Here is an 18,643-nt window from a genome sequence, read left to right as displayed (position 1 = left end):
GTGGATTTCCCATACCTGCCAACTTCACTGCTCTTGGAAGCAGACAAATACTTCACAAATCAGCTATGGCGGCCCTTGTAGCTGTATGTCTGGGACCTCTGGACATCCAGTGGACACAGTGTTAGCGAAGGTGCTCTTAATGGCTTCAGAAACAAAAAATTCTGGACGAATAGATACCTGCTGTACCCATCAGTGAAGGCGGGTATCTGTATCACATGTGCAGTGAATCCTGTATGTCTGGGACATACATGACCTACAGAATATGAACTGCACAGTTTATTTGCACTATGCAAACCATATGCCTCATATGATTTGTGCCTTTGTGCGTTCTGGACAGGCTGACTTTATTGTGCGCGGATCGACTCTGCACTGCATGCAATATGTCATTGGCATCCAATATATTCAGTTTTTCATGGACATGTCAGCCTCGGTGTATATGCACTGTGCAGAATATACATACTTCTGTCCAATAAATCCCAGGCAGAGATACAGGAACCACTGCCTGTTAAACTTCAGATAATGGTAGGTGTTTTTCTTACCCTTATGTCACGCCCTAAATATCACAACAAAGGGTCATTAGCCTGTAGGAAAAGTAGAGAGGATAACATTTTCAGCTAGGTGATGCAATGCATATGTATAAAGTACACTGCATATGTATGAAGTACATTGAGCATTCAATCAGAAAAGATTATTTGAACTTTAGTATATACAGAGTGTTCTCTAGGTCTAAAAGGTCTAACCAGGAGTCTTTTACTGATATGCTTTCCTAGTGTTACTGTATGAAGGGTAAATCTCTTTAGGGTCCAGTTCTGCTTCCCCTCTATTAAACATGGTACCTGACAGACTAGATCTGACCCCGGATCCATCTAGTCCAGGAACCAAATTGTGACGATGGTCAGAAACTCCATGGGGGACAGTGGCCGGAAAAGACGCAAGTCAAGTATGTTGGCCTATGTGGATCGTTACAGGCAGCTCATGCTGCTGTTAGAGATTGTCTATCACCTTATTGCACAAAGTCCAAGTAATGTAGACGCCAAGCACAGCTTAACTTCAGAAGAAGCCCAAGTTAATTCAGGGCATCTATTTGCACAGTACACCTAAATTGTGAGTAAAGGTGCAAGAACTGGCAGTTAATAAATAGACTTAAACCCCAACTAAATATCAGTGGATTTTGATATACTGTAGACTATTTAATGCAGACCAATAATATTAAAACCATTAAGTTTTAGAAAAAATATCTTTTTATTTGTTAGTAAAGAAGAATATAGTTGAAGCAATAAGGCTTTATAACATGGGCCATCAGAAAACTTCCTCTACTTTTGATGGCAGTCTGAGAAAAGATCTTGTGTATTTTCCAAGCATTATACCCTATGAAGAAACACTTAACTCACCTAGGGTCATGAATCCCACTAAAATAGTAGTTCTGAGCTTCCTATCTTTATGTGGATTTTTATTTCTGTTATTCTTTCCCAAGGTAGAGTTCCCTTTCTGCAAAGGATAAACTGTGATTCGTGGATAGAAAACATAGCCATCTTATTAATACCTGAAATACTTTGAACAGGATCACAGGAGTGGCAAAACCAGAACAGATTATTGGTCTATTATGCCTGGCATTTGCCTCTGGGATTGCCTATATACTTAAAAAAAAGGGGGGGGGGGGGTGAGGAGAAAAAGATTTTACACAGCTATAGCAAGGAACTTTGCAGTGTTACAAAATGAAGAAGTTATCTCAACCCTGGCAGCCAGGAGCAGTCACTGTGTTTTCTGAAGCACAAGGACAAGCAGGCCTTAAATATTTGTATAATATCCTGAAAAAAACATAGGCCACTGTACATCGTGACTATTTCTAAGTACCATTAAAAAAAATATGGCTTACATGGAATGGAAAAAAATACAGTGACATTTACAGTAGGAACTGGGCGGCTTCTTGATGCGAAGCAGTGGGCGCGAGCGGGGGCCCCGGGAGCGCGCCCTGCACCCGCGCCCGGGGAAGAGGACGCGACTGCAGCCGAACAGGCTCGTGTGGTCGGTACCTGGCTCTGGTTTCCGAAAGCCGCGACTCGGAGCAGTGGCACCTGGAGGAGCCTCCCCGCAGCCGTCGCCCCTGCTCCTGGAAGTCCCCGAGTGCTCGCGGACCTCCCGCTGTTGAAAGCCCGCAGGGGAAAAAGGAAAAGCAGAGCAGCGCGGAGCAAAGCCGGGACCGCCCGGCCCCGGGCGCGGCGCTTGTCAGCCTGCTCTCGCCGTGGCTCGGCACCCGGCCCCGAGCCGCAGCCAGCAGCGCCGCGGGGGCCGCCGCGGGGGCCGGGGCCGGGGCCGGGGCCGGGCCGTGGCGGCGGGGGCCGGGCCGTGGCGGGGCGGCGCCGGCGGCCCGTACAAAGGGCGGCGCCGCGGGGCGGCCGCCCGCAGTCTGTGCGCCGCGGCCGCGCCGAGCGGAGCGGAGCCGGGCGGGGCAGGGCAGGACCGAGGAGCCGCGCTGCGCCGGGCGCCGCCGCGCTCGGCCCTCGGCGGCGGCGCGGTCCCCGGCGGCGGCGGCGCATAAGGCCACCGCGTCCCCACTTCAGCCACAGTGCTGGCTAAGTCGGGGACGGCAAGCACGGAGCGGAGCCGCGCCACCGCCGACCCCCGCGGGCGACGCGCTGGGGCTGGGGCAGCGGCAGCGGCGCGGGCAGCGAGCATGGCGCGGGCGGCAGAGGAGCCGCGGCCGGCGGGCGGGCGGCGGCGCTGCGGTCAGTGCGCGGCGGCGGGGGCCGGGGCCGGGGCCGGGGCCGGGCCCGGGCGGCGGAGCGGAGCGGGGCGGCGGCGGCGGGGGGCGGGCGCGCTCGGCGTGCTCAGCCCGTGTCTCTCGTTTCTCGCCCAGGCGCCCTGGTGGGGTATTTCACGTCCGCCAAGTTCCTGCTCTACCTGGGGCACGCGCTGTCCACCTGGGTGAGTACCGCGCCCCCGCCCCGCCCCGCCCCGCCCCGCCCGGCCGGGGGGCTCCTCCAGCGGCCGCCGCGGAGCGGGGACCCCCGGGCGGGGGTCTGGCTGCGCCGCCAGAAGCCTTTGCGTGGTGGGTTGCGGTGTAGTCACTCTTGACTGGAAACAGAAGTGCCGGGCTCACGACTTCCCGAGGGCCTGATGCTGCGCGCGTTAATTCCTGAAGCAGCTGCGCGGAGCCGCGGAGGCCGGGGAAAGCAAGGGAGCGCGGCGCGGAGCGAGGATCGCGGGAAGGGCGCGCTGCGTGGCAGCAGGCACCTGGAAGGGTGCTTGTGCTGCCGTGCAAATAGGAAACGGTGTGTGCAGGAGTGCTTCCTGCCGCTCGCCGAGCCTGCGGAGAGCCTCGCGGAGGTGCCTGTTCTCTGGCAGAACGCTTCCCTTCTGGCACGCTCGCGTGCTAAAGCAGCAGGAGCAGCTGCTTTAAAGTAGCAGCCCTTGCTCACTTGGGAGCATCGTTCAGAGCCTTTAAAAAATGAACAGAAAAGAGAATCTGCTCCTCTTCATTATGGTAAAATGAAGAACAGGCCAGTATTTAACCAAGATGTAGTAGAGTGTGGATTCACTACAAATGGCTAGGCTCAAAAGAAGTGGAAAGTTTCTTTCCTGATATTCCCTGTTTTGTCTTTAGTCCTGGGTTTGGACTGCTCTAACGTGTGCTTTGTACGACACTGAGCATGCTGCCGATACGCAGTTACAACATCGCCTGCCTAACTCTGGCAATGGCTTGCTTTCACCAATCCAAAAGTCGTATTGATGTTTCTGTTAATGGAAAAAGGAAGGCTTGGAGGGGTGTCAAACACTCTTTCAAACAAGTGCAATATTTTTAGCAATTATTAATTTTATTCAGGGAGTTGGGTGATGTTTGTTTGGCTTGCTGTTCTTCAGAGTCCAGGGCTGTTGCCTGCAAGCGTTTGTTCTGTCAACAGAAGGGGCAAACTGCTCCCCTGGGCGCCCTGCAGGCCTCTCCCTGCTGTCAGGTGTTACCGAAATCAGCAGTGGGATCACTCAAATGCCCGGGCAAGGGAGGCAGAGCAGTTTGAAAGCTGCAGCACGCGCCGCGATGAGCAGGCTGCAGGATGTCTGTTCAGCTGTCTGGCAGTATCAGCAGTACGCTCCTGGCTCCTGGGTATTTTCCTCTTGTGCTGAAAATCTGACTCAAACTGCTGAAGTATCAGCAGTGTCGCCTGTTTTGACAGGACTGGGTGCAGGACTGCACCTTTTTCATCTCTTAGGCTTTGGTGTTCATGTAGTCTGAACGTGTGTCCTAACAAGAAGAGCTTTCTGCAGACGGCAAGCAAGCACCTTCATCTTCAAAGCTGAAATTACTATAGCGTTGTTCGAAAACGTGTATGCCCAAAACATAAAACCTAATAGAAATGTATCTTTGCTGTAGGTGAGAGAACTTGATCGACTTCCATGTTGCCAAGCCATTCCCAAATACAGGGAGAAGCTATAAATGATTAAATGTTTCTCATCTCTACAAATGCTCAAATTTGAACGACGTCTAGACTGTGCCATAGACTGTTGTTTGGTAAAAGTGCTCGAGTGCGTGCTTGGCCTCAGTGATCCCCAACAAATAGGCTGAACTGCACTGCTGAACCGGAGCCTCAGAATTTATGCTGTTGCTTCATGTATGTCACTTATTCCTGTCTATTGCTCAACGACAGGGATGGAGCAGAATGAAACTGTTCACGGAGTTGTTGCCTGGCCTAATACTTACCAATAGAAGTATTGCAGCTTCCCAGCTGTGTCTATGGCGCTCAAGACTCCCAGGACGCCTTTCATCAAGCAGCAGCCTGGCTACTGCTTGACTTGTTGGCTTCAGTTCTGAGCTGGGATTATATACACTTAATCTGGGAGGCTGTAAGGATGGTTATAATAACAGAGAAGCTAAGAACTGGCTTTAAAAGGATGGTCAGGCTAAACAGCTATAGTTATTAATTAAAAGAAGTTTAAATATCCCTATTCTGAGTCATCTTAAAGTAGGATCAAGTATATATAATCAAGGCTTTGCCTGTTTGAGGGCTGTATTTACTACTGATATCTCAAATTTTACTTTGAAATTTCATATTGGCTTCATAACCTCTACAATAATCTAATGTTGCTCTTTCGTGACACTGACTTATCTTTACTTGCTCTCTATGGCTTTTAATTTCTGAAACTCATGCTTCCAGGTTGGAACGGCTTCAGTTATTCCAAAAGTTAGCTGTGTGGATTGGCCTGATCAAAGTACTCTGGGTAAATAAGTTGGACGAGGTTAAACAGAGTTCATGGGTTCCTTAAATGAATCCTGTAGTGAAATGATGATTTTGCTGAAGTCGAGGGAATTTTCCTGCAGATTCCAAGTGCGGTTGGGTTTGTCACTCTGACAGTGATGACTATCACTGACTTTCTTAACTTAACTTCTTAAGATTCCTCTTTCATTTTTATCAGAATTCAGTAACTGAACCATCTCTGCATAAGGAAAAAACTTGTTATGAAACTTTACTAGTGAGAAATATGACTTAGAACATTACTTTCAAACTTAATAAAAGATTGCCCAGGCTAATCAAAATTTGTATTTAATCTGCCTGCATACACTATAAATGAAATTTGGTAAAGAGGTACCTAAATTCCTATTAAGCTTAAGTGAATGCTAGACTTGAAGAAATAATCTCTGTTTTTTCATGGCCAGAATGCTTTCTGTGTTCTTCTTCTATTAACTGTGGAATGCAAGTGGAACGTATTTTAAAGAAGATACGAGGCACTTTGGGAGAGGGATAAGTTAATTTGCCCTCTTGTACATAATAAAGTCAGTCATGCTCCTGTTTGCATTCTTTCATTGGTTTTAGTTAAAAATCATACAAAATAATGAGATGCTTCTCTGAACTGGAAAAAGTGAAATTTTATGAATAACTGGGGCACAATTATTTCTATGCCTGTGGTTAAGGAGACCAGCGTGAATATTTACCCTTTGCAATGTTTGAAGAAACCTCCTTCAGAGAACTTCAATAAATGTTAAAAGCCAAATTCTTTAAGCGTGTATACTATTGCTATGTTAAAGATTTCCATCAAATTTGGTCTGCAGTTGCTTTAACCCTTAAAATAGCATGACTTTTATGCATCTTTTGATGGCTATTTTATTCAGTGTGTTAGATTTGGCGGTCTTTGCTCTTTTAAAAGTGCTTTTATGTTGACCGTTCCAGCCCTTCAGATACTACATGTTTCAAAGGTCCTTAAATATTTGTAGTCCTTAAATATTTGTAGTTGCTGTATCGCACAGCAATTACTTAAGGTGACAGAAGAGAACAGTTTCACATTTGTTTTGTAGAAGGCTAACATCAGGAACCCTTATTAAACATACTCTCTGCCCTAGAACAGTATGCATGTGTTCTCTTTATCTGCTTTGTTATTGATTAAATAAAGCCTTTTCTATAGCGCACTTCATGTTTAAAAACACAGTGCGATAATGCCTCCAGTCATGTGACAACATAAACTGATGTATTCACTAGCAAATCATAGATCTCTTTGGTAACAAATGTTTTGAACAGTATGAAAGTTATTTCAATTAGGCATCTTCACCATTTGGACTTTTTTTCGCTGCTGTAGCTAGTATCGAAATAGGAAAAACTGTGCAGTCTAAGGAACAGTACTGCAATAGGCTAAGTATAAACTAGCTCTGATATTCTGCCTCTTAGTAATACACCAATACTTACCATGGCTAAAAAGAGTTTAAGTCCATTGACTTCAAAAACTTGACCTAAGAAGGTTTAGGACAGCACCTTCCTTGACTTATCTGTATCTGGCCTTGATTGTGTTACTGACTTGTTCTGACTTTTGACTGACTTTTATATTTTAAAATTGGTTTAAACTTTGCTCATCTAAGGACAAACCATTGTCTTAAAGTTTGTAAACAGCATTGATAATCAAAATTTTGTGGTAACATTTGGCGATCTGTGCTGGAGAATCTGAGTCTTCTCTGGATCTTATTGGAAGTGGCTGGCAAAGACTTTGTCCCATATTATTAGAAAAGTGAAAATTTGGAATCTGTGATGTAATGTTAAAAACTGTAACATAGCACTTGATCGGAACAGGTGATCATAGTGATGATTGAATAAACTCAATGGCAGCATATAGTTTATGGTTTAAAAAAAAAAGCATGTGCAACAAACCTCATACTTGGTTAATTTGGATGTTTTTCATTGCATTAATGAAACAGGAGAGCCAACCAGCATACTTGTGAAGTGCAAATAGTAATGCTATGTGTGTACTCTATTTTTAAAGGGAGATCGTATGTGGCATTTTGCTGTGTCTGTGTTCCTGGTTGAACTTTATGGAAACAGCTTACTCCTGACTGCAGTCTATGGACTGGTTGTGGCAGGATCAGTTCTTCTCCTGGGAGCCATTATTGGAGACTGGGTGGACAAGAACTCCAGGCTCAAAGGTTAGCATGTCTAGAGCAGGCTATTTACTTAAGGATAGATCAAATTAATGTCAAAAGTCAAAGCTATTAGAGTTAATGCCTCAAGTCAAATGAGAGAACTGGACTTGCTCAGTCTCTTAGAAGAATGATACTGTTTCAGCATGATGGTAATAATTATGCAAGGACAGTATCAAAGATAGGGGGAAAATGATTTTACATCACGATATGTTCATTACACAGGCTAAGCCCATATAATCAGTAGACGCACAAATGCATGAGGTAGAAAGCACATAGCTTTAAGAACTGCAGACTCAGTTGTTTGCAAGCTAATACTACAAATCTTATTGTCATTTGCTATCTTCTGTCTGGCTACAGATATTTTCCACTTAAGATGTACGAACACACACAATGGCTGCCTTATACCTATTTTTAATATATATGCTCTAGTCTGTTGTATAAATGATATAGCATCAAGTTCTTCATACACTTTCTCTTTCTAAGAGTTTACACAATAGCATCACTCAATGGTACATCAGAAATAAATTTAAGAGACTCAAGCCAAGTCTTGTTTTTACCTTTTTAAAAGTAATAATTTAAATAGATACAGTTTGTTTTGATGACTGAGAAAAGACCTACTTGGGCATAAAACTGCTCAAAGCTACGAAGTCACATTAGACATTAGTTTGACTCTCTGAGACAATGGATGATTCAAAATCAAGTATAAAATGACACCTCTCAGATGTTTTTTGTCTTTGTGGTGGTGGTGGGGGAGAACAGGGGGAGGAAATGTCTAGGAAGCTAAAAACATTTACAGAATCTGCATGCTCTTTAACTACACTTTCCTGAAGCTTATAGCTTGCTTATTCTTGCATTCATTGTTGCTACTCTTCTCTTTGATTTAACACAGTGGCCCAGACATCCTTGGTTGTACAGAATGCGTCCGTCATCCTGTGTGGTGTTATCCTGATGATTGTCTTCTTGTTTAAGACACAGCTCTTGACCCTGTACCATGGATGGCTTCTTGTGAGTGCTCAAACTTGTTATAAGGAATTAACTTATAAGGGAACTTTTGGGAGTATGGGAGAAAGAAGATGAAATTTTTATTCTTCTCTAGTCCTTTTAGACATTTCTATGAGCTAAAACTGGCAAATAAAAATTTAAGCTAATTGGAAAAAGAGGGGTGATTGCTTTCTGTCAGGAATGGTAAGGTAGACTTCTTGTCATGTCTGAAGAGTAATACTTAAATGAATGGGTTCAAATGTAGATCTGTAGTTTCTGGTTGTACAAGGTAGCAGTGGAGGTCTCCCATCATCACTTTTCTCACTCCATAATTTTTTCCCCCATCTAGACGATGTGCTATATCCTGGTTATCACGATAGCAAATATTGCCAATTTGGCCAGCACTGCCACTGCGATCACAATTCAGAGGGACTGGATTGTGGTGGTTGCAGGGGAAGACAGAAGCAAACTGGCAGGTGAAATATGTTGCCTTTTTAATACCTTAAAGTGTCTTACTTTTCGAGCTTGACTTTAGATTAGAATTTTGGAGGTCAGCATGTTTCTGAGTTCTAGATACTGTTAGGAAAAAAAGTTAAAAAGAGCAGCCTTTTTTTTTTCCTTCTTCTTCTTCTCTGTTCTTGACTACACTTACTGAGGTTAGAAATTACTGTTGTGAATTTGTGATTACAATACAGTTAGGTAACCCTAAACTTTTGTTCTTCATCTAATCCTACTGCAGCCTTGTTAAGAGAAACTACTTTGTTTTTGTCAACCAAATAAACATACGTGCTCTTAAATCAAATAACCAGTGTTTAATAGAAAAGCTATTTAACTTTCAAGCACTTAAAGTATTGCAACACTTGGCTTTATTTTTAGGCTCCTGGGATGCAACAGAACTGTGTTGCCTAACTAGGCTCCTTATATGGAGATCAAAGAAAGAGGATGAATGAAGTCCAGAACAGTAAAGAACGTGGATCAGGAAACTGCCAGTATAAAGTCTTGCACTTCTCTAGCGTTAGGTGCCTGACTCAGAGCTGTGAACGCTTTTCTTCACTTGGAACTGAAAACTTGAAATGCTCATCTGTCATCTGATATCTTCGGCATTAGACTACAGACTTAATATTCTCTTTGGCTTATTAAATCTTTTTCTTTCTCCCTTTTCCCTTTCTTGCACAGTGGCATGACATCATTAGGAGAGTGAGTGAGTTTCCATTCAAATTCTGTCGCTTGGTGGTTGTGACACTACTAGGGTGTGAGAGATGGTTTGGGATCCTCTGCAAGCCGAGGACACGTTGAACCTGACTTCCTTTTGCTGGGAGAGTACTCAAGGCTATTCACACTGAGACGTATGATTGATCTCTGGCCGTGTTGCTGTTCTGATTACAACACAAAAGACAGTGTGGGAAGCAGTTGTCTTTTGTGATTAACTTGGGCAGTCTACATGGGCTCTGAATAAGCCTGTATAGGGACTTAAGCCCTCTCAGATAGAGGAACTGATACTGAAATACAAACAAGGCACAGAAGAGCTTTACATTGCCCAGACATGCACAGCTCACTGAGGTAACTCTGGTTCTAAGAGTTTTTAGTCTAAGACACTTGTGGAGTTTAGGTGCCTCCAGGCTTAGGCAGCATTTCAGTTCAGTGAACTAATTTTGTATGAAGCGTCTTGTCCATAAAGTTCAATTCACATGCCTAAGTCCTTTTAGGGATTGGACCTACATATCACTGATTTATTCTTGAGGTCTGTTTCCAGTAAATGAGTTTTACTTCCCCTCACTTGAGAGGTTAACCCTTAATTATATACAGAAGAAAGTGTCTCAGATTTTTCATTTCCCAGTGTACAAATTTTTCCTGGTAGTCTTCTATTTTGACCTTGCAGTGCCTTTCTAGGCCATGCCTTTTGTAGAGCAGCAGTACAGGTCAACTTCCTTTACACATATGAATCGCAGGTGGAAAAATAGAACTATCTGTAGAAGCCTTTAAGGTTCTAATGGCTCTCATTAACCTTTCTTGGTGTGTTAGATCTTATTCAGCAAATTGTCCCCCAGCCCTGTACTTCTACGCATGAGATAAGGTCCAGACCACACCTGCAGAGAACTGCATGGCAGGCAGTCCCATGTCTGCTGCAATTTTAGGCAGAATTGCGTGACCATTCTGTACTGAAAACCAGGCAAGAGGTTCCTGCAGACTCTGAGGCAACTTTATGTAAAACAGCAAAAGAAAACCCTTAGCTCAGCAAATCTGAAAGCTCTCCCAGGCAGGTATAGGGTTGGTTATGTGTTTAATTATAATGTAATTTGGGCACTTTTAAGTTACCTTCACTTAAATAAATAAATAAAAGCCAGTATTGACTTTGCAGCAAATACTGGTTTCTATCTTTGTGTTCTTACATTTCCTCAAAGAAGGGTCTTAACTAGCTTGGTGGACTAAGCACATAAAAGTTGCTTTGGCTTCCCCTTCTTAATCACTGATTAGTCTTTCCATTCACTCCAAATGCTGTGTAGCTCTCAAGTCTAGAAATGCTAGCCTTACCCAAATAACTCAATGAACCTTAGTTCTTGGAATTTCTAAAGCAAAATATCAAGAAGTCTAACTTACTCATCTTAATTATCAGTGAAATGGTTAGTAGTTGATTTAAATTTGAATTCTAAACAGAATAACCTAAACACTACTTTGAATGATAGGGAGCAATTAGATTCTCTGCAGATTCAGGAAGAGCAGATTCACATTGGTTTACAATTTCACTCATCCTTTAAAAGTTCTGTTTTCGTAATAGGACATTAAAATGCGTATGAGAGATGCTTCTAAGCGGTGTGAGGCCCAGATGTACAAAAGCTTTGAGCTTTGACCTACAGCAGCCTAGAGGGTGAAATGACTCTGAAGCTGATTAAATTGGGGAATGGAAAAGTTGCCCTACTGGCAAAGGGAAGACCCATCCGTACGAGGAAGGGGCTCCTTGCTTTGACCATAAACATGCAAGTGTGGAACAGAAGGGAGCGAGGACTTTGCTCAGTGACTTCTGAGAATGGCTGATGGCACTTGTAGGCAATGTGACTCAATAAGGAAACTTAAATCCATTTCAAAGGTCTGCTGCTATCACTGTGAGTATTGTGTGGTCACCAGTTATTAGAAGTAAATGGAAGAGATTAAGAAATACATGGTCCAGTATTAGCAGATTATTATTATTAGCATAGTCCAGATAGCAGTTGCTAAAATATCTTTACAGGAATGTGTTCTGCCATGTGAGATTCCCATTAGTATCTGGAGTTGTGCATGCTGGGTTTGAGTGTTAGAGAGGCTTAGGAGTCCATGAAGTCACTTGGATGCAAGAGCAGTGTGTGATTGCAGATTAATAGTTTCACTTCCTGGGTTTACAGTGGAGCTGTATTCCTGTATGCTCAACCTGGAAGCCTTCATGCAGGCAAGACTTGAGAGGAGTGGGAATTTAGTTTCCAAACACTTGGATTGGTCCCAATAAACTTAGACTTTGGAGTGCATAAAAGTGCCTCTAGTTAGCAGTCAGAGTAACTCCTGCTCCAAGTGAAATCACTTGTCAGGAGACTTTCCCTGACTTCATATGTTCTGGAGCTTGATGTGTACGTGTATGCAGTTCTCAATTGTTAATAAATATTTCCCTGTAAGTGTTAGCAAGTACTTCATATTATCAAATCATCTCTAACAGATATGAATGCCACAATACGAAGAATTGACCAGTTGACCAATATCTTGGCCCCAATGGCGGTTGGGCAGATAATGACGTTTGGCTCCCCAGTGATCGGCTGTGGATTCATTTCGGGTTGGAACCTGGTGTCTATGTGCATCGAATATCTGCTGCTCTGGAAGGTTTATCAGAAAACCCCTACTCTGGCTCTCAAATCTTCAAAAGTTGAAGAATCAGAACTGAAGCAGCTGAATGTAAAGAAAGGTATTGAAAGTACTGAAGTAGCTGTTCAAAACCTCAGTATATTCACTGCGCTAGTCAGAGCAAAACTTAATTGTTCACTTTTCTGTCTTGTACAGATGCTGTTCTGAGGCTATAGCTTTTTACTTGCAGCTTGAAGCTTTCTGTTTTTGGCCCTAGACACCAGACACTATAAGTAACAATACTTCTTGCTCCAGCTATTAGAGGTATCCCGTAAAATACAGCCAAAGAACGAATCCTTTCCTCTTAGCTGATCCTTTACAGTACGCCTGCCCTATTGTTCGGAGCTGGCTGATCTTGATGAATCCCTGTCTGTCTATATCTAATGTGCTGGCAAAGCCCTTTGATATGTAGTGTCTACAAGCAAAACAATTTGTGTAGGACTCTTTCTTCCTAGCTGGTCTCTACTCGCACGCAGTACTCCACATGCAGGCTCTCAGGAAGTTGTGGAATAGGTGGTAGTTTCTAGTCTAGCTAGAGGAGAGTAGGTGGAGTTTCTAATTTTTTTTATAGTTTCTATCCACACCACTAATCCAAGTACAGCCCTGGTATTTGGATTTGTTTGTGAACAGTGGAAGTGTGGTGCCTTTCTTCTACATTAAAGGAGTGAAAGTGGAATTGTAGAAAAGCATGGCCTTAAGATTCTAAAATCAAGTTTGGAAAGGTGTGGGTTTTTTGGTTTTTTTTCTTTGGTAGGCTTCAGCAAGCTTCTCTGCTATAACATGAGATACTGCCAGTTGATGAAACATTCCCTACTTCGTATGGTTAGTGCATTCAAACATAAAAGCTCTCTTAAAATACGAAGTAACGTTAGTTAACTAATATTCATTAATAAATAATTTATTTATGGAAGATTGTTTAGAGCATTCAGTCACAAGAAGTTTATCAAGAAGAAAGCGTAGCCTGTTCCTTTCCCACCACAGTTTAACAAACTAGACTGCAGTTTAAACTGATATGGACAAACTTTACTTGATTTTACTGTATAGAAAGGAATTAAAAGCACTTAAACATTCAACTGATCAGAGGAAAGTTGATTGCAGAATTTAACTGATACACTTCTACAGCAGTGAGCCACTAACTGCAAACAATTGTCTTGCAGTTTACACTCTGCCCTTTCCTGGCAGGAGAGTATCTGACAGTTACATTTCTGTTCGCAGAGAGTGAACCAAAACCCGCTGAAGGAGTGCAGTTAATTGTTGAGAAAGATGTGACTGGCCCTGAGCCCCAACAGGAGAAGGAAGTCAGCTGCGCCGCCCGGATTGCTGAGCCTTTCATCACGTTCCGTGATGGATGGGTTGCATACTACAACCAGCCAGTGTTTCTGGCAGGCATGGGTCTTGCATTTCTCTATATGACTGTTCTAGGCTTTGATTGTATTACTACAGGCTATGCGTACACTCAGGGTTTGAGCGGCTCTGTGCTCAGCCTTCTGATGGGTGCCTCGGCGGTCACTGGCATCATGGGAACAGTAGCTTTCACCTGGCTTCGTCGCAAATGTGGCCTGGTTCGCACAGGCCTTATTTCTGGAGTAGCCCAGTTTGCTTGTCTGATCTTATGCGCCATCTCTGTATTCATGCCTGGAAGTCCCCTGGATTTGACCGTTTCCCCGTTTGCTGACCTCGGTGCCAGGCTGTTTGAAAGTGAGCCATTACCTACTATTGCATCTCCAGGAGATAAGTCTGAAATGGCTTTTGCAACTGGAATGCCCAACGTGTTAAACGGGTCTACTCCTGCTAACGGCGACCCAGAGATGAGTCCTGAGCCTGTGCCTTTAATCTCTGTTAGTCTGCTGTTTGCAGGAGTCATTGCTGCTAGAGTTGGTAAGTAGTATATGGCTATTAAAATCTGACTTACTGACTGTGTTTAATTCTAGAACTTACACAGCTTGTCAGCTAAATCCAATTTGAATTCAGAATTGTTGGCTACATTTGAAGTGTTGCATCATGTTTCTAAGACTAATTCATTACACTTAATATGCAAATGAAATGATCTTACGATAGCACTGCTAATACAGAGACTGCAGTTCTAATTTCTTGAATATCATACTGCTCGAATCATGAAAACAGTTATCACATTTGGAGATAGATGCAACTTGTTTTTTTGGGGAATGCTCATCTCTAAATTTTCCTTTCTTCCCACCCAGATAAAACCATTCATTAATGGGAAACAAAATGAAACATCTGTGCTACTATAACTTTCAAAATTAGCAGGTTAATTTAGTCATTAAATTGTCTTATTTAATAATCTTTAAGCTTATGAGCAGCAAGGAAGTTCAGAAGTAGACACTTTGATTTGGATGACAGCTTAATGTTTTGAGGAGTTTCCAGACAGTCTAATATTAGTATATCTCCATCAAAGAACAGTTGAATGTGTAATGAAATCTAATTCTTGTAACCTGTAAAACCTTTGTCTCATGAATTTCTGAAGCTTTAGCTGAATTTTGAAGGAAGAAAATATTTGGTTCCTATGCATTAAATTTGCTAATTAAGAGTTTAAAATGTGCATGACCCTTCTCTTTTTGCAAACATGTTCTTATGCAAAACTTAGCAATAGTAACTAGCATGAATACAGTTTAAGGTGTTAAAGCAGCTATTTAAGTAAGGAACAGATAGTTGAGCAAAACACTGTTAACTTGGTAGATGTGTTGAAGCAAGACATGACAGGTGAGTTAACATGTCAAGCAGTATGTATTATTTAAGAAAAAAAATAGTAAAGGGAAAAAATTGCTCTTGACTGTGCCAGTGTGAAATCCGTTCTGGTCTGTCAAGTGGTTAGTTTGTCCCTCATATTTTAGGCAAAGCTGAGTGTTCACAGAAATACATATGATTGTGCCAATAATGGGAGCTGAGAAGTCCAGTTGTATGGATAACTTTCTTTTCTCTCCGTAGGCCTTTGGTCCTTCGATTTGACTGTCACACAGTTGCTCCAAGAAAACGTGATGGAATCTGAAAGAGGCATCATAAATGGTGTCCAAAACTCCATGAATTATCTTCTTGATCTGCTGCACTTCATCATGGTCATCTTGGCTCCTAACCCTGAAGCTTTTGGCTTATTGGTGCTTATTTCTGTGTCTTTTGTTGCAATGGGTCACATAATGTACTTCAGATTTGCCCAGAAATGCTTGGGAACACAACTTTTTGCTTGTTGCACTCCTGATCCCAAAGCAGTCTCTGACTGTTCATCACCTGGTGATACATCTACAGTCTGAAGGAATTTGCTACACATACATCGTGGTTAGATGAGTAGAAATGGTCACAAAAGGCAGTCTAAGGTGTTTCTCTAGAGTTGAATGCATAGAACTTAACTATTTAAGGAAGCCTTCTCAAAAGAAATAGAAATCATCTCACAGTGAACCTACACATTTCATTTTGGTCTAGGGATGACGTAGTTGGATCTTAACAGCTAGCATTTGAAAGGATCCCCAGAAGTTATGCGTGAAGTATTTGATCAGAAAAATAACTTTGGATTTCTGTCCAACTCCTACATCCTGATACTGTTTGCAGTTATACATACTCACTTTGTCCATGTTTGTTCATTGAGCAAAATAAGGTTTTTGTTTAGTTCTTTTAGAAAAGCTTGATTTACCCTGTTTTGCTGTTTGGTTTTCTCTATTTTTCCCCTTCTGTAAGCATGTTCTGTTCCACGTATTGCTCCTGTTTTCCCAAATTGGATAAAACCTCCTTGTTGGAGGTCTGAAGGGGACTTTAAGTTTTGGTGTTTTCCCAAAATACATCTATTCTAGTTTGACTTTACAGAAACACCTGTGTAGCTTTTCATGTTTCCTTACCAATTAGATTAGTGCTGGGTGCAAAATATTGTATTATGCTTTTGCACTTCATAAAGCATAACCTCATTTTAGTAGAAGCTATTGATGTAATGTAACATTATAAAGCATTTGTTTTAAACTCACATACCAGTTCTGTTCAGGTTTGTAGCAGAGAGTGCTAAGGTCAGGAGTGCTGGTACAGAAAGATAAACCAAGGGCTAATTTAGCCTTTGCCTCAGTACAAGCAGCTTTGGTTTATTTTCAAATGCCATTGCTTTAAGAAACCTTATTAAAAGCTGATGTAGTGAAAAACGATTACTAGTCCAGGCAGAACATATCCAAAAAAGTGGATTACTTACACTTACCCATTTTACATTTATGTGAATTTTACAATTTAGTTTATTCTAAGATACTGCTAAAACAGTACCAGACATCGGACTGTGTGGCCCTCTAGCAACTTCAGAGAAATGGAGAATGATTTATCCCTTTGATTTCAAGAAGTTCTTGCATTATTTGACCCTGCACATGTACTAACACAGTGCTTCTATCGTCATTAGCCATTTATGCACTTTTGTGGAAGCTACTCTAAGCACTTTGCTTTTCAGTGGAGTTGAATCCTACAGTATTCCAAGTTTTCCTATAGTGTGGCAGCATGACTTTTAAATCTTTGTAAAATGCTTGTTTGCAAAATTAGAAGAATGAGAAATAAGAAAACGTATTTTTTACATGTTGCTGATATTTTTTTTTAAAGTTTTTTTTATTTTAGGTACTTTCTTTAATAGTCATCTATGTTGCCAGACTTCAACCCTGAAATGTAAGTGTATCAACTCCATGGACATTAAAGGCGTTACACCAGGGCTGAATCTAGGCCAGTTATCTAAAAAATTTGAGTGTATCACATATCAGTCTGGACAGAATGTAAAAAACCTGTAGTAGCTTCTATCTCAAATATGATATTTTGTGAGAGGACTGAAAGCGAATGAATGGGAATCCAATGTACAACCCAGTTGTAGCTCTCAATATTCAATAACTGGACGTAATAACAATTTTTCTTCTCTAATAGACCAAAAGTAATCATTACTGAAAGGCTCTCAGGGATGTTTTCATTAGATTTGTAAGTGTTTGTACTTTGACCAAGCTTCTGGGTTTTTTTACTGTAATAGTGAAATATGTAGAGTGTTCTTTGAATCTGACTTGATCCTAGGTATAACTTCTGAAGGAAAAGGGAATTTTGCGATCAGCAAAATTTTGAAGTCAGAGGAATTAGAACAAGCTTGTCTAGATTTGCAGAATGAAGATGCCCAAAGGATAGCCTCCGCAGTACATGATAGCAAGTAGGATTGAGCCAGTAAGGAATTTTGAAGTACACTAGTAAATAAAATCTCTGATTTGCCAAACATGTTGTTTCCATACATCTATTAGCTAACTTGGGACCAGATTGTAATACTGTTGCAAATAAAGGTAGCCTTAATAAGTGCCTCTATACTGCACTTCCAGGATCACCTGAATGCCACCATGTATATGTGATTCACTGTCCCTCAGAGAAACAAAGCTGAAAATACATTTCCTGGGGGCTTTCTGGAGCCTAGGGAAACACCCTGTGCCTGAAGCCTAATCCGGTAGCGCTAGGCGCCGGGCAGCCCCGAGAGGCAGGGTCTCCCGCTGCCTGTCGAGCCCCAAGAAGCCCCACATCGGCAAGCAGAGCTGGGAGCATACCGTGTGTCCATCTGTTCCCAAAGTGAGGGTTTTTTTTCCTGAAGAGCAATGTAGCCTTATTCTTATGTCAGTAGAGTAGCACTTTGTTTCACAAACAATCCCAGTGCATATTGGCATCTGGATCTCAAGCCAAAAAAGTAGTATTGGGAGGGGGCTGGTCCTTCATATTTCGCACACGTACTGTTGCTAGGAGTTTGTGTGTGCAAAGAATGCATGACTGGATGCCAAGACAATCCTAAAAGGTTGAAAGTAGCAAGACAGACTCTAGCTTTAACAGGAATAAGGAGGTCTGTATTGGAAATCAGGTATATTTTTGACCTAGTCAGAAGATGTCAAAAAACGTGTGCTGCTTGAGTACACACCCATGTGTGTATATAGCTTTAATAAATACACAGACACCTGTAAGGGTTAGTGCTTTGGAGCAGTGTGGAGCCTGAAGTTTTACTTAGCAGGGCTTTTGCTAAGTAAGCATTTTTGGCCTACTATTTATTTATTTTTTTGGATGTCCAATTTGGATGAAAACTGCCCTTAAAATGTGCACACTAAAAATCAATCTTACCAAAATAGCGTATTTTGTTATACAACTTTATGCTGGACATAGTATTGATTGATATATTAATCTTGCTAATAAAGCTTTTGAATAAATTTGCTTAAAGATTTATTTGTCTTGTACTATTCAGTGTGTGGGCATGTGCATTTGTGGTATGCTGCATCTGCTATGGATCCTGAGGATGAAGGTTTTTGATAATAAAGGGCTGGAAGCAGCCAGGAAGCACAGACAAATGGAGTTGAGGGGGAAGGGAATGGACTGCAAATGCAGTAGCAAGTTTTGCATGACTCTAGCTCCATCTTTAGTGAACTG

General features: G+C 42.2%; 1 protein-coding gene across 1 annotated transcript; it reads left to right on the top strand.

Annotated features, from left to right (window-relative positions):
• The first annotated feature begins 2,393 nt into the window (after positions 1 to 2,393).
• Positions 2,394 to 18,442, top strand: SLC40A1 (solute carrier family 40 member 1). Its single transcript, XM_064515074.1, has 8 exons — positions 2,394 to 2,726; positions 2,858 to 2,925; positions 7,240 to 7,399; positions 8,286 to 8,401; positions 8,727 to 8,853; positions 12,060 to 12,302; positions 13,457 to 14,119; positions 15,188 to 18,442. The coding sequence occupies exons 1-8, from the start codon at positions 2,675 to 2,677 to the stop codon at positions 15,505 to 15,507; spliced, it is 1,749 nt and encodes a 582-aa protein (XP_064371144.1). The 5' UTR covers positions 2,394 to 2,674; the 3' UTR covers positions 15,508 to 18,442.
• Positions 18,443 to 18,643: the final 201 nt, after the last annotated feature.

The sequence above is a fragment of the Dromaius novaehollandiae genome, chromosome 7 (genome assembly GCF_036370855.1).
Source record: "Dromaius novaehollandiae isolate bDroNov1 chromosome 7, bDroNov1.hap1, whole genome shotgun sequence".
NCBI lineage: Eukaryota > Metazoa > Chordata > Aves > Casuariiformes > Dromaiidae > Dromaius > Dromaius novaehollandiae.
Note: the sequence above shows the minus strand (reverse complement) of the source record. Positions and strands in the feature narration are given on the sequence as shown.